Raw genomic sequence first — 12,654 nt, 5'->3', positions numbered from 1 at the left:
CGGCTAGACTATGCCCAGCGGCGACGAGCTCTGAACTCAAGCATCACGAGTTTGTTTTCTTACTCCCGGACCCTCGGACCCCCGGTCCTCCGGGATCCACCAGGCCCAAATGTCCCTCTATCCTCCCAAATCTCCCCAAATCCAACATTGGAACCCTCAGGGTTCCGTTCTTGGAGACCCTCTAACCTCCCTGAGCCCCAACTCCGGCAGAGAGTGGTCCAGCTCAGAGCCCCCTAGCCTTGCCGGACCCTCCCCTCGCGCTTACCTCTCTCAGGGCTGGGCGGACGCTCCGGGCCGCGGGCCCCGCAGCCGCATGACCGGCCCCGCGGTTTTCCCCGGCCGCCGCCGCCGCCACCGGGGTCTCCGGTGCCCGCGCCCCCCGCCCCCGCCCCCGAGCCCGGCGTCCCGGCCCCCTCCCGGCCTCCCACCCCCCACCCCCCGCGCCCGCGGCCTCACTCAGCGGACGCAGCCGGGAGCAGGGACCGGCGGCCGCTCATTGGCTACTGCGGAGGAGGGGAGGGGCGGGGAGGGAGGGAGAAGGATGCAGAGAGGGAATGAGATGAGCCTTCAGGATGGGGGGGAGGCAGGGATGGAGAGAGAATAGAAACAGAGCCCAAGAGGGGCAGAGAGAGGGAGAGAGGAGAGAGAGAGAGAGAGAGAGAGAGAGAGAGAGAGAGAGAGAGAGAGAGAGAGAGAGAGAGAGAGAGAGAGAGAGAGGCGCGACAGAGACACAGAGACAGACAGAGACAGAGAAACAGAGAGAGAGAGAGAAACAGAGAGACAGAGACAGACACAGAAAGAAAGAGAGGCACAGAGACACACAGAGAGAGAGAGAGAGAGAGAGAGACAGAGATTGATTCTGGAACTCACGAGTCCTAAGACTGGAAGAGACAGACAGAAAAAGGGAGACAGAGATGGAGTAGTTTCAGGTGTCCCCACCCCCACCACTACAGAGGCTCAGAGGTTCTGAGGCCCTGGAAGTGGAGAGGTCAGAGAGCCCCAGAGTCCAGCCAGGGAGAGCTTCAGAGGCCTTGGGCCAAGGTAAACTGAAATCCAGGGACCTTGAGCTTGTAAGAGATGATGAGGTGAGGAAGATAGATAGATAGATAGATAGATAGATAGATAGATAGATAGATAGATAGATAGATAGATAGATAGATAGATAGATAGATAGATAGATAAATAGATACTCTGAGGAGAGACAGCAAAGGCAAGCCAGGGTCGGGGGTGGGAGGGAGGTCCCAAGGCAAGGGGCGGAGCCTGGGGTCTGGGCAGCTGGAGAAGGCGGGAAGGGGCGTCCCGGGCCAGGGTCCCTAGAGCAGCTGGCGGGCAGGCGCAGAGCAGAGCCGGGTCCTGCAGCCGCCGCGGAGCCGGGAGCCGGGCCAGACCCCCCCCCCCCCGCCGTGATGTCAGCGGGGCCACTCTTAAAGGGGCAGGCCGCCCGCCGAGGGTCGAAACTTGGGCTGGGGCCTTCAGGAACCAGATAGGAGTACAGGAGTGGATGCCGGAGAAATGGGTAGCCTCAGCATCCAGTTGGAGTGAGACTCGAAAATCCAGAGAAGAGATGTCAGACCTTCAAAGGAACCTGCTAAGCGTTTGAGGTTGTGTCCCCTCCAAACACACTGACAGGCACACCATTCTGCAGGCTTGCTCGATCCAGAGACTACATTCCCCATCAGCCCTGGCGGCCAGAGGCCAGCACCTGGGGGGGCAGGGTCTTCTGTGATGTCTGCTGGGAAACGTAGTCTATCTTGATTGGCCCACCTCCACTCCCTGCTCCCCTCCACACACTCTTGAAAGTGGGTCAGGGGAGAAAGAGGACGAGAGAACTCTTCTGCCTTACTAACTGGTTTCTAAGCTCCCAGGTTCTGGTTGTCTCGCCTTCTCTAACATGAGGTTTTTTTTCTTCTGATCATGTCTGTCTCTCCACAGGAGGCCAGCCTTTCATCTCCCTTCCCAGGACTTCTCTGAGCTCTGGGGACGTGTGTGTGTGTGTGTGTGTGTGTGTGTGTGTGTGTGTGTGTGTGTGTGTGTGTGTGCACTTTGCTCTGAGGGCCGATAACTTGCTGACACAATGGTCAAGGGGTATCCATTGAGTATGTGACCAGCGTGGCACATGGGTCTTCTCTAAAGCAGTCTGTGTGTCACCGTTATACCAAAGGCGTCTTCTATTTTATTTTATGGGTCTGTGCATTTTTTTCTTCCCAACCTCCTTCCAACACCTCCCCCCCCCCGCCATATTTGTTTGTTTCTATGTACAGCCGGCCCTCCTACGCACCCCCTTCATTCCCCAAGCTTTGACAGGAAAACATCCAAACATTTTAGCATCAGCATCCCAAATTTATTCTCCAGCAGCTGTGTCTGTGGGAGAGGATAAAGGAAGGAGGTTGTGGGAGGAGAAAGTCCCAGAGAGTGGCAGGCACTGCGGAGGACAAGGGGTGTGTGTGTGTGTGTGTGTGTGTGTGTGTGTGTGTGTGTGTGTGTGTGTGTGTGTGTGTGTGTGATTCCGACCAAGGCTGGAGCCATGCACGGGGCAGGATGAGCAGTAATGGTTTCCGGAACGAGTCTAGAACAAAAGCTGACTGAGAAAAGTCGGAGAAAGAATCCTCCGTGCATGCCAGGAATTCCCCAGAGCGTGGACGGGAGGGGGACTGGAACACAGGAGCCCAGTCTCCCACTTAACTCTACAACCGAAGTGGAGGTAGGAGGGGCCTTGAAGGGTGCGGGCAGGCAGATCTGGAATCTTGGTCTCGAGCAGGCAAATCTCATGAGACTATTTTCCCCAGGGTAGTGTAGGGGCGGGGAGAGAAGGCATAAAACTACCAAGATAAGAGTCTAGAACCCCATGTGGAGCGGGTTTCTGGGAACAGTTGGAACAGCATCCAGATGTTGGGGCTGGGGGAGGAACGGAGCTCAGCACAACGGAATCTAGAACACAGAAAGGCTCTAGAGACTGTATGAAGTTTAAAATGCCAGCAATGCTGGGGAACAGCGTCTAGAACCTGTTGGAGGGTGGAAAGAGGCCAGAAGGCTGGGTCGGGTATGGGACCTAGTATCCGGACTAGAGGCGGTGAGGTGAGGAGGGGGTGGGGAGTTGGGGGGTTGGGGGGGATGGTGGTACGGCCGGCGCGGCGGAGGGAGCACTGGGGACACCTAGCGGCGGCAGGTGAGATTACATGACAGGCACGGGCACCGGGCTTGTGGGGCTGCGGGCATCTGGGTGCACGAAGTCCGGGTTCACGTAGGTAAAGCCCTGGAAATCCGCTTGGTCGATGCTGGCTAGGACCAAGCGGTCTGGCGGGGTCAACGCTGGCGCCGCCCGCGTGAAGAACTTGTCAAAGTTTTCGCCACTGCGGCCACACTGTAACACGATCGGATGGAAAATTAGGCTCTGATAATCAAAAATCTGTGCACAGCCCTCTTGGTCTCTTATTATCCCTTAAGGAACATCTTTGCAGAAAGGTACCCCTCCTCCACATGCAGGAGCCCCAAACCCCAAAGACGGAAGTTGGGAGGGCAACTGACCGGACGTGGTCTGAAAGGAGGCGCAATTTCCAGTCTCTCCAGCCTCTCCCAATCGATCCAACGGAAAAATCCGTGCGCCCGGATGGTGGGTTCCCCATCTGGGCCTGAGCCCAGGCGCTTTCCTGGGTGCTTGGTCAGGAACTGCGGAAAGCACACAGAGAGGCCCTGTCAGCTCAGTGAGTTCGATACCTAGGACCCATATGTTGGAGGCGGAGAAATTACTCCTTAAAGTTGTCCTCGGAACTCCACATAGGTAAATGGATTAAAATGCAATTTAAAAATGCTTTTAAGCCTGGCGTGGTGGCGCCCGTCTTTTAATCCCAGCACTCGGGAGGCAGAGGCAGGTGGATCATTGTGAATTCGGGGCCAGCCTGGTCTACAAAGCGAGTCTAGGACAACCAAGGCTACACAGAGACCCTGTCTGGAAAAAGAAAAAAAAAAAAGCTTTTAAGACCGGCTTGGTGGCGCACATCTTTAATCCCAGCACTCAGGAAGAAGCAGAGGCAGGCGGATCTCTGTGAGTTGGATGCCAGTCTAGTCTACAGAGCAAGTTCTAGGACAACCAAAGTGAAACCTCCGTCTCAAACAAACAAACAAAACGAGTGTGATGGTATAAGGGTCAGAGGTGGGGGTTGCGGGGGGTGCGGGGGGGAGACATAGGAAAAATTCTAAAGAAGAAGGAAGGAGAGAGACAGAGAAGATCTGAGGAGAAGTAAAAATAAGAGATCGCCTAAGGGTCAGGCAGTTTCTTCTGCATGAACTGAGGAAGAAGAAACTGAGGTTCCCAATTTGAATGACTCACCAAGACCCATGAAAAATAACAGTCACAGGAACTAGGGGTAATTTGACATCCCCCCCCCCCCAGCTCTATAAAGACAAGACTTGCCCTTTTGGCATTTCCTGCAGTGTGCCAGGATGTGGTAGCAAAATATTGTTCAACCAAGCTTTTTTATTTTTTTGAGACAGGGTTTCTCTCTGTAGTCTTTTTTTTTTTTAAGATTTATTTATTTATTATGTATACAATGCACATCAGATCACATTATAGATGGTTGTGAGCCACCATGTGGTTGCTGGGAATTGAACTCATGACCTCTGGAAGAGCAGTCAGTGCTCTTAACCGCTGAGCCATCTCTCCAGCCCTCTCTCTGTAGTCTTGGCTGCCCTGGACTCAATCTGTAGGCCAGGCTGACCTCACACTCACATCCATCTTCCTGCCTCTGCCTCCTGTGCTGGGATTAAAGGCGTGCGCCACCGTGCCCTGCTCGTTCAACCCACTTTTGCAGCAGATGCCTCTTAGAAAGGTCTGAGTGACAGGAGCCTCTTTCTGAAAGAGATGGCCACTGGAGTGTGTGAGTCGTGGGACGGAAAAAGCTGGGAGTTGGGGAGCTCTTACCCCCTTGCAGATGGCCACAGCTTCCCGAGAGAGTGCCTTGGGGTAGGTGACAGTTTGCTCCATGATGGCTTGAAACAGTTCCTCCTCATCTTCCCCATCAAAGGGCGGCTACACAAGTAAGCAGGATAAAGTCAGGGGCTTGGCAGGCTGCTTTCCCCAAACCTGCATCCTTTCAATCTCCACCTCAAAGAACAGCATCCTGATGACGCATCCCTGACCCCCACCCCTATGGACAACCACCCTGGGTAAACGCAAGAAAACTACCTCATCTTCATCTCCAAGTCCCTGTCATATATGCCCCGGTTCTGTGCATCCCTCTACTGTCTGTCTGTCTTGTTTGGCTATGTAGATTAATGAGGTGTTAACTAGGCAATATGTCATCTGATGAGAGAGAGAGAGGGAGAGGCGGGGGGGGGGGGAGGAGAGAGATTGCAGGAAAGACTGGAAATGATTATCCTTACTGAATAAGTGGCTTAGTCTTCTGCCGTTAGGAAAGGCAATACAAAGTAAAGGTTTTGTTCGCTTTCTTGTTTTGAGACAAGGGTCTCATGAAGCTGAGGCTCGGGAGCCAAAGATGAACCTAAAATCCCGATCCCCTTATATCCACCCCCCCCAAGTGTTAGGGTTACAGGCATCCAATAATACGCATAGTTATCTTTTTAATTTAAAGACACACTTCCCACGTGCATACTATGGCTATCACAGCGCTCTAGAGAGTGTTGATGTGGTTCATTACACTGAGAAAGAGGTTCACAGTGGCTGAGAGGGGGGAGGGAGAGGAAGCAAAAATCAAACCAGCACGGTTAGAACAATGTTTCAGGACCGTGGACAGCGCCACGCTGCCCCACCCAGCTTCCCTGCAGTTCAGCATGTTTTCTGTCTGACGACCTTTCTACCCTGTTCCTTCAAGAATAATGCCAGAGCCAGGCATGGTGGCGCACGCCTTTAATCCCAACACTCAGGAGTCAGAGGCAGGTGGATCGCTGTGAGTTCAAGGCCAGCCTGGTCTACAGAGTGAGTCCAGGACAGCCAAGGCTACACAGAGAAACCCTGTCTCGAGAAACCAAAAAATAAAAAAATTTTTAAAAAGGAATAATGCCACATAAAAAGGGACATTCGCTTTATGTGGCCATTAGTTAAGTCAACACCTCCACATTTCCCCTTACCTGTCCTGCCAACATCTCATACAGCAGGACCCCAAAAGACCACCAGTCGACAGACTTCCCATAGGGCTGATAGGCAATGATCTAAAAAGAGGAAGAGAAACGAAAGAGTGTGACTTCTTTTGGAGACAGGGTCTCGTGTAGTTCAGGGAAGCTTTGAACTAACTTTGTGTCAGAGGACGGCCTTGAACTCTTTATTCTCCTGCCCCCCCCCCACGCCGAGTGCTAGAAATACAGATGTGTGCCACTCTGTCTGGCTGTGGTTTCTTTAAGATTGCAGGATTCCTCTGGCTTCTCTGGATACTGACTCGCTTCAAGTGTCTTTTGCCACGAGTATTTTCCACTCTGAATATTTTAGCAAGAGCTCCACCCTTTGGAAAATCCAGGAAATGTTGTTTATGTACTTACAAGCTTCTTTTACTGTCATATATAAAGGCCCCCTAAGGGCTGGCAGGTAAAAAGCCCCTTGGCACACAAAGCCTGGTGATAGGAATTCAGTTTCCAGGACCCACATAGTGGGAGGAGAAGACTAACGTCCTAAATTATTCTTTGACCTCAATATGCAAGCTGTGAAATGTGTGTGCGCATGCGCTCGAGCACGCATGTGCACACACACACACACACACACATACACACATATACAGACAATTTTTTTTAAAGTGGAGAGAAAAGGTTCCACAAAATTTCCCTCTGACCCCAACATACATGCTGTGACAAGTGTGCCCATGCATACACAAAATAATAATAAATTTAATATTTGAAAGCCTATCTAAATCCCAGCACTCGGGAGGCAGAGGCTGGTGGGTCACTGTGAGTTCAAGGCCAGCCTGGTCTACAAAGTGAGTCCATAACAGTCAAGGCTACACAGAGAAACCCTGTCTCAAAAAAACCAAAACAGAACAAAACAAAAAGCCTATCTAAGGGTCAAGTTACAAGTACCACCCATGGAGAATGTTTGGGTAACTACAGTTGAATGGTAAGCATACAGAGATACAGAGCTAAATCTTTTTATTTTTTAATTTATTTAGTTTTGGTTTTTCAAGACAGGGTTTCTCCGTTTAGGCTTGGCTGTCCTGGACTCGCTGTGTAGACCAGGCTGGCCTCAAACTCACAGTGATCCACCTGCCTCTGCCTCCCAAGTGCTGGGATTATAGGCATACGTCACCACGCATGGCTCCTTTTATTTTTTTTAATGTTTTTTCAAGGCAGGGGTTTCTCTGTGTAGCCTTGGATGTCCTGGAACTCACTCTGCAGACCAGGCTGGCCTCCAACTCCCAGAGATCCACCTACCTCTGCTTCCCGAGTACTTGGGTTAAAGATGTATACCAGGCCCGACTAAGTCTTATTTTTCAAACATTTTGTTGATTTACTGAGGAGAGTGTATGCATATCAGGGCTTCTGTGTTGAGGTAAAAGAATGACTTTCAGGAGTCAGCTCTCTGCTTCCAGTATGTGGGTACATGGGATAAACCTGGAGTCCTGCCAGTAAGTTCCTTACCCATGAAGCCATCTGGCTGACCCTCAGTCTGAATTTTAAAGATTTATTTATTTATGATTTGCACAGTATTCTGCCCTCGTGTGTGCCTGCACACCAGAAGAGGGTACCAGATCTTGTTATAGATGGTTGTGAGCCACCATGTGGGTGCTGGGAATTGAACTCAGGACCTTTGGAAGAACAGACAGTGCTCTTAACCTCTGAGCCATCTCTCCAACCCCTCAGGCTGAATTTTAAAGACTAGAGAAGACAAGACCTCACGTAGCCCAGGTGGACTATGTATGTAGACAAGGATAACCTGGGACTTTTGAGGCTCCTGCTCCCATCTCCTGAATGACAGGGTCACAAGAGCGAGCCCACATACCTGATAACATCCTTTGCTCTTTCCTTTTATTTTCTGTTTTTCTCCTAAGATGGGGTCTCAAAAGCTAGCTCCAGGTGTCCTCAAGATGGAGAACCTCCCACTTCACAGCCTCCCCAGTGTCGAGACAGGAGATTCATAAGTCCTGGAGAATTCCAGCCTCAGACATCAGAACCCAGAATCAGAGTCAAGATTGTGTGTGTGTGTGTGTGTGTGTGTGTGTGTGTGTGTGTGTTTCCTACCTTGCTGCAGTGTCTTCACATTAGCAGAAAGGTTTTGTGACCAATGGCATTGATTACTTGGGCCCTAGCACTGATCTACAGCAAAGGTCAAAAGACAGGACCTCCCAACACAGTGGCCTCCGGTGTATGCATATGACCCACCTACAGCATGAACCTTCAGAATAGCTCCAGCCTCTCAACACCATTGAAAATATCCAAGGGTAGCTGGGTATGGTGGTGGCAGCAGCGGTGGCGGCGCACACCTCTAATCCCAGCACTCTCTCTCTGAGTTCAAGGCCAGCTTGGTCTACATAGTAAGTTTTGGGATAGTTAGGGCTACACAGAGAAACCATGTCTCAAGAAACAACCAAAAAAAGGAAGGAAGGAGGGAAGGAAGGACGGAAGGAAGAAAATGTCCAAGTTTTCTGCTTCCCTAGGAAGTTCAAGGTCAGAAGTTCAAGGGTCTGGGCTGGAGAGATGGCTCAGTGGTTAAGAGCACTGTCTGCTCTTCCAGAGGTCATGAGTTCAATTCCCAGCAACCACATGGTGGCTCACAACCATCTGTGATATGATCTGATGCCCTCTTCTGGCCTGCAAGTGTACATGCAGGCAGAGCATTGTATACACAATAATAAATAAATAAATCTTAAAAAAAAAAAAAAAAAAGAAGTTCAAGGGTCTGACCTTGCTCCCTCCCTGAGAGCATCAGGGGGGGTGATATCCTTACACTACGGAGCTGTGTGTAAGTTGAAGGCCTGTGTTCAACTCACAACATTAAGGGGAAAAAATGTAGCAGGTGTATGGCTTTGGGGGAGCAGCTTAGTAAAGCGTTTCCCCAGGATACACGAAAACCTGGGTCTGAACCCCCCTGTAACATACAAAGCCAGGTGTGTTGTTGCATGCCAGCACTAAGGAGACACAGGCAGGAGGATTGTTAGTTCAAGGTCATCCTCAATTACACAGTGAGGGGCTGGAGAGATGGCTCAGTGGTTAAAAGCACCGCCTACTCTTCCAGAGGTCCTGAGTTCAATTCCCAGCAACCACATGGTGGCTCACAACCATCTATAATGTTATCTGATACCCTCTTCTGCAGATAAGGCATATCATATACAATAAATAAATGTTTTTTAAAAAAAATTACACAGTGAGTTCCAGGCTACCCTGTTTTAAAAACAGAGAGAGGACCTTGGGGATGGTTCAGTGATTAAAACTACTTACCACATAAGCGTTAAGGATCAGAGTTTGGATCCCCCCAAGAACCCAGATAAATGCCCAGGTAGGTTGTAGGAGCTCACCTGTAATTCCAGCCCTGGGAGGTGAGTGCAGAAGCTTACTGTAAGCTAGCTAGAGAGACTAGCCATATCTACAAGCTCTGGGGTTAGCTGAGAGAATTTCTCTCAGGGAATAAAAACGGGAGAGTGGTGGAGGATTCCTAACATAACCCTGGGCCTCCACATGCGTGCACAGATGTGCCCAAACACATGCAAACACCCATATACGTGCATACCACAGAGAGAGAGAGAGACAGAGAGAGATTTCTGTAAAAAAAAAAAAAAATCAGCAAGGAAGCTCCATGTACTGTTTATCAACGAACTGCCATTCAACTCTGTCCTAAAGGGTAATCCCCACCCAGTCAGCATACAGAAGACACAGAGCCTCACAGCAGGCATAGTGTTCTCAGGCCTGCCCACTCAAAACACACTGGAAATAGTCTCCGCCTTCTCCACTTCGGAATAGTGCGCACTCTACTAGCGCTCCTACAAGCTGATTTTACTCCTGTACACTGCTCATCTTCAAGCCCTGCCTGCGTTACCCACTTGAGGTAAGCAGAAATAGCCCACTGCGAGTGGTACCGCTGAAGCGTGTGGAGTGTCTGAGCTGAGCACTAAATGCAGCGTCAGTTCATTGCTTCCCGCAGTTAACATGAACACGAGCAGCCCCCTTGGCTTACAGTGTTCAGCATATTGGTGTCCCCCACGCAGGGCACTGTGGAGACTACCACAGGTGGGAGCTGGTAGGGCACCCACCAATCAAGGGCCAAGCCTTACCTACTCTGACTTCTAGACAATTGCACCCACCGAGAATTTGCCCACGGAGCGGTGGGCTCAGGGTTACCTCGGGTGCTATGTAATCTGGGGTCCCACAGAAGGTACGGGTTGTGGACCCAGGAAAGACATTCTCTTTACACATGCCGAAGTCTGTGATCTTGATGTGACCTTCAGCATCCAGCATCACGTTATCCAACTTGAGATCCCTGGAGGGTGAGACGACAAGGGAGAAGTGCAGAACGGTAGTGCGATGGTTAATTTTCAGTGTCCGCTCGGTACAGTCCACTATATTCCAGGAAGAAAGTCCCAGTGAGGGACTGTCTAGATCAGGGTGGCCTGCGGACATGTCTGTTGAGGACTTTCCTCATTGCTTCACTTGAGGTGAGCAGACCTAGTCAACTGTGGGTGGTGCCACTCCCCAGGCAGGAAAGCTTAGGAAAACCTATGCTGAGCAGTAGCAGCTGCATAGATTAATTCATTGCTCTCAGCTTATTTGTTTTGAAATGGGGTTTCTCTGCGTAGCACTGGCTCTCTCAGAACTCGCTGGGTAGACCAGGCTGGTCTCCCAACTCAGAGATCCACCTGCCTCTGCCTCCTGAGTGCTGGGATTAAAAGTGTGCACCACCACTGCAGGACGTGTTCTGTGCTCTTAACTGTGACTCTTAATAGCACCTTAAGTTTCTTTCACCTTGAGTGCCTCTCAGTGATGGAAACTGTGAGCCGAACTCTTTGGTTGTCTTTGTTAGATTCAAAAAGTGTGTGTGCACCGGGTGTGGTGGTATATGCCTTTAATCCCAGCACTTGGGAGGCAGAGGCAGGCGGATCGCTGTGAGTTCGAGGCCAGCCTGGTCTACAAAAGCAAGTCCAGGACAGCCAGGACTGTTACATGGAGAAACTCTGTCTTGAAAAAACTAAAAAAAAAAAAAAAAATTATGTGTGTGTGTGTGTGTGTGTGTGTGTGTGTGTGTGTGTGTCCAGGTGTCTAGGTCGGAGTGCAAAAAAAGATATTAAATCTCCTGGAGCTGGAGTTAGCAACTGGTATGGGTGTTGGGAGCAACACTTAGGTCCTCTGCAAGTGCAGCATCCAACCCTGCTGAGCCGCCCTTTCCAGCCCCCTTTAGTACAGCAATAGGAAAAGAAACCCCAGGCAGCCAGCATTCAGCAATCAGGGGCTGTGTGTTGGAATCCCATCCCCTCCAGGGGACCTCCTTTCCCTCCAAGGGAAGTGCCGGGGCTACTGACCTGTAGATGATGCCCTGGTTGTGCAGGAAGAAGAGACCTATGGCGATTTCCGCAGCATAGAATCTGGAGGAGCAAGTGGCAAGTTGGACGGTCAACTGACACGACCACTCGTCCCACCTCCCGTTCCCTTCACCACCGCTGACACTTACGCCGCGTGGGGCTCCTTAAACTTGCCCAGCTGCTGAATGTGGTACATTAAATCTCCTCCAGTGACGTACTCCATCACGAAATACAGGCGGTCCTGAGGAGGAGTGGGTGTGGCTTAGTCGCAGGGACACACCCACCCCTGCGCAGAAAAGCTCTTTTTTGTTGATTTTTGTTTTGTTTTGGTTTTGTTTTGGTTTGGTTTTGGTTTTTGGTTTTTCGAGACAGAGTTTCTCTGCGTTAACAGCCCTGGCTCTCCTGGACTCGCTTTGTAGACCAGGCTAGCCTAGAAATCAGAGATCCTCCTGCCTCTGCCTCCCGAGTGCTGGGATTAAAGGCTTGCGCCACCACCGCCTGGTTAAAAGCTCTTACATTTTTGTTGTTGTTGTTGTTGTTTGTTTGTTTGTTTGTTTGTCTTTTGAGACGGGGTTTCTTTGTGTAGCCTTGCTAGTCCTGGAACTAGCTCTAAAGAGCAGGCTGGCCCGGAAGGTCTGTCTCTGCCTCCTGAATTCAGGGGATTAAAGGTATACACCATCATCACCCGACCACACACAGACACGCCCCTCCCCCAACCTTTTACATGTTGTGCCTGGTGCCTTTGAAGGTCAAAAGAGGGCATTTGGATGCCCTGGATCTGAAGCCACCATGTGGATGCTGGGAACTGAATCTGGATCCTCTGCAAAGAGCAGTAAGTATCTTTAACTGTTGAACCATCTCTCTAGCTCCAAGGTTGTTTGGTTGGCTGGTTTGGTTTTCCGAGACAGTTTCTGTTTGTGTAGCCTTGGCTGCCCTGGTCTCGCTTTGTAGACCAGGCCTCGTACAGCAATCCACCTGCCTCTGCCTCCCGAGTGCTGGGATTAAAGGTGTGAGCCACCACACCTGGCTCTGTTCGTTTGTTTTTTTTGAGACAGGGGTTCTATGAATAGCCCTGGCTGTCCTGGAACTCGCTCTGTAGACCAGGCTGGCCTCGAACTCAGAGATCCGCCTGCTTCTGCCTCCCAAGTGCTGGGATTACAGCACTTTCTATCCTAGCCTTTTAGGAACAGTTCTTTCCTCCTGCCCA

At 50.8% G+C, this 12,654-nt stretch overlaps 2 protein-coding genes across 2 annotated transcripts in view; both read right to left on the bottom strand.

Annotated features, from left to right (window-relative positions):
- Nucleotides 1–411, bottom strand: part of CACNG7 (calcium voltage-gated channel auxiliary subunit gamma 7) — a 36,585-nt gene extending 36,174 nt beyond the window's left edge. The window contains exon 1 of the mRNA XM_084769968.1: nt 266–411. The gene's annotated coding sequence lies outside the window, so the exon portion shown is untranslated. The remainder of the gene's footprint in view (nt 1–265) is intronic.
- A 1,908-nt stretch (nt 412–2,319) lies between these two features.
- Nucleotides 2,320–12,654, bottom strand: part of PRKCG (protein kinase C gamma) — a 30,923-nt gene continuing 20,588 nt past the window's right edge. The window contains exons 12-18 of the mRNA XM_084769961.1: nt 11,597–11,688; nt 11,448–11,510; nt 10,273–10,411; nt 6,085–6,165; nt 4,919–5,026; nt 3,526–3,666; nt 2,320–3,361 (exon numbers count right to left, since the gene is read on the bottom strand). Coding sequence (XP_084626087.1) covers nt 3,173–3,361; nt 3,526–3,666; nt 4,919–5,026; nt 6,085–6,165; nt 10,273–10,411; nt 11,448–11,510; nt 11,597–11,688 — 813 coding nt within the window. The 3' untranslated portion in view covers nt 2,320–3,172. The remainder of the gene's footprint in view (nt 3,362–3,525; nt 3,667–4,918; nt 5,027–6,084; nt 6,166–10,272; nt 10,412–11,447; nt 11,511–11,596; nt 11,689–12,654) is intronic.

The sequence above is a fragment of the Acomys minous genome, assembly GCF_964271855.1.
Source record: "Acomys minous genome assembly, chromosome: 20".
NCBI lineage: Eukaryota > Metazoa > Chordata > Mammalia > Rodentia > Muridae > Acomys > Acomys minous.
This window is presented reverse-complemented; position numbering and strand designations above follow the sequence as displayed.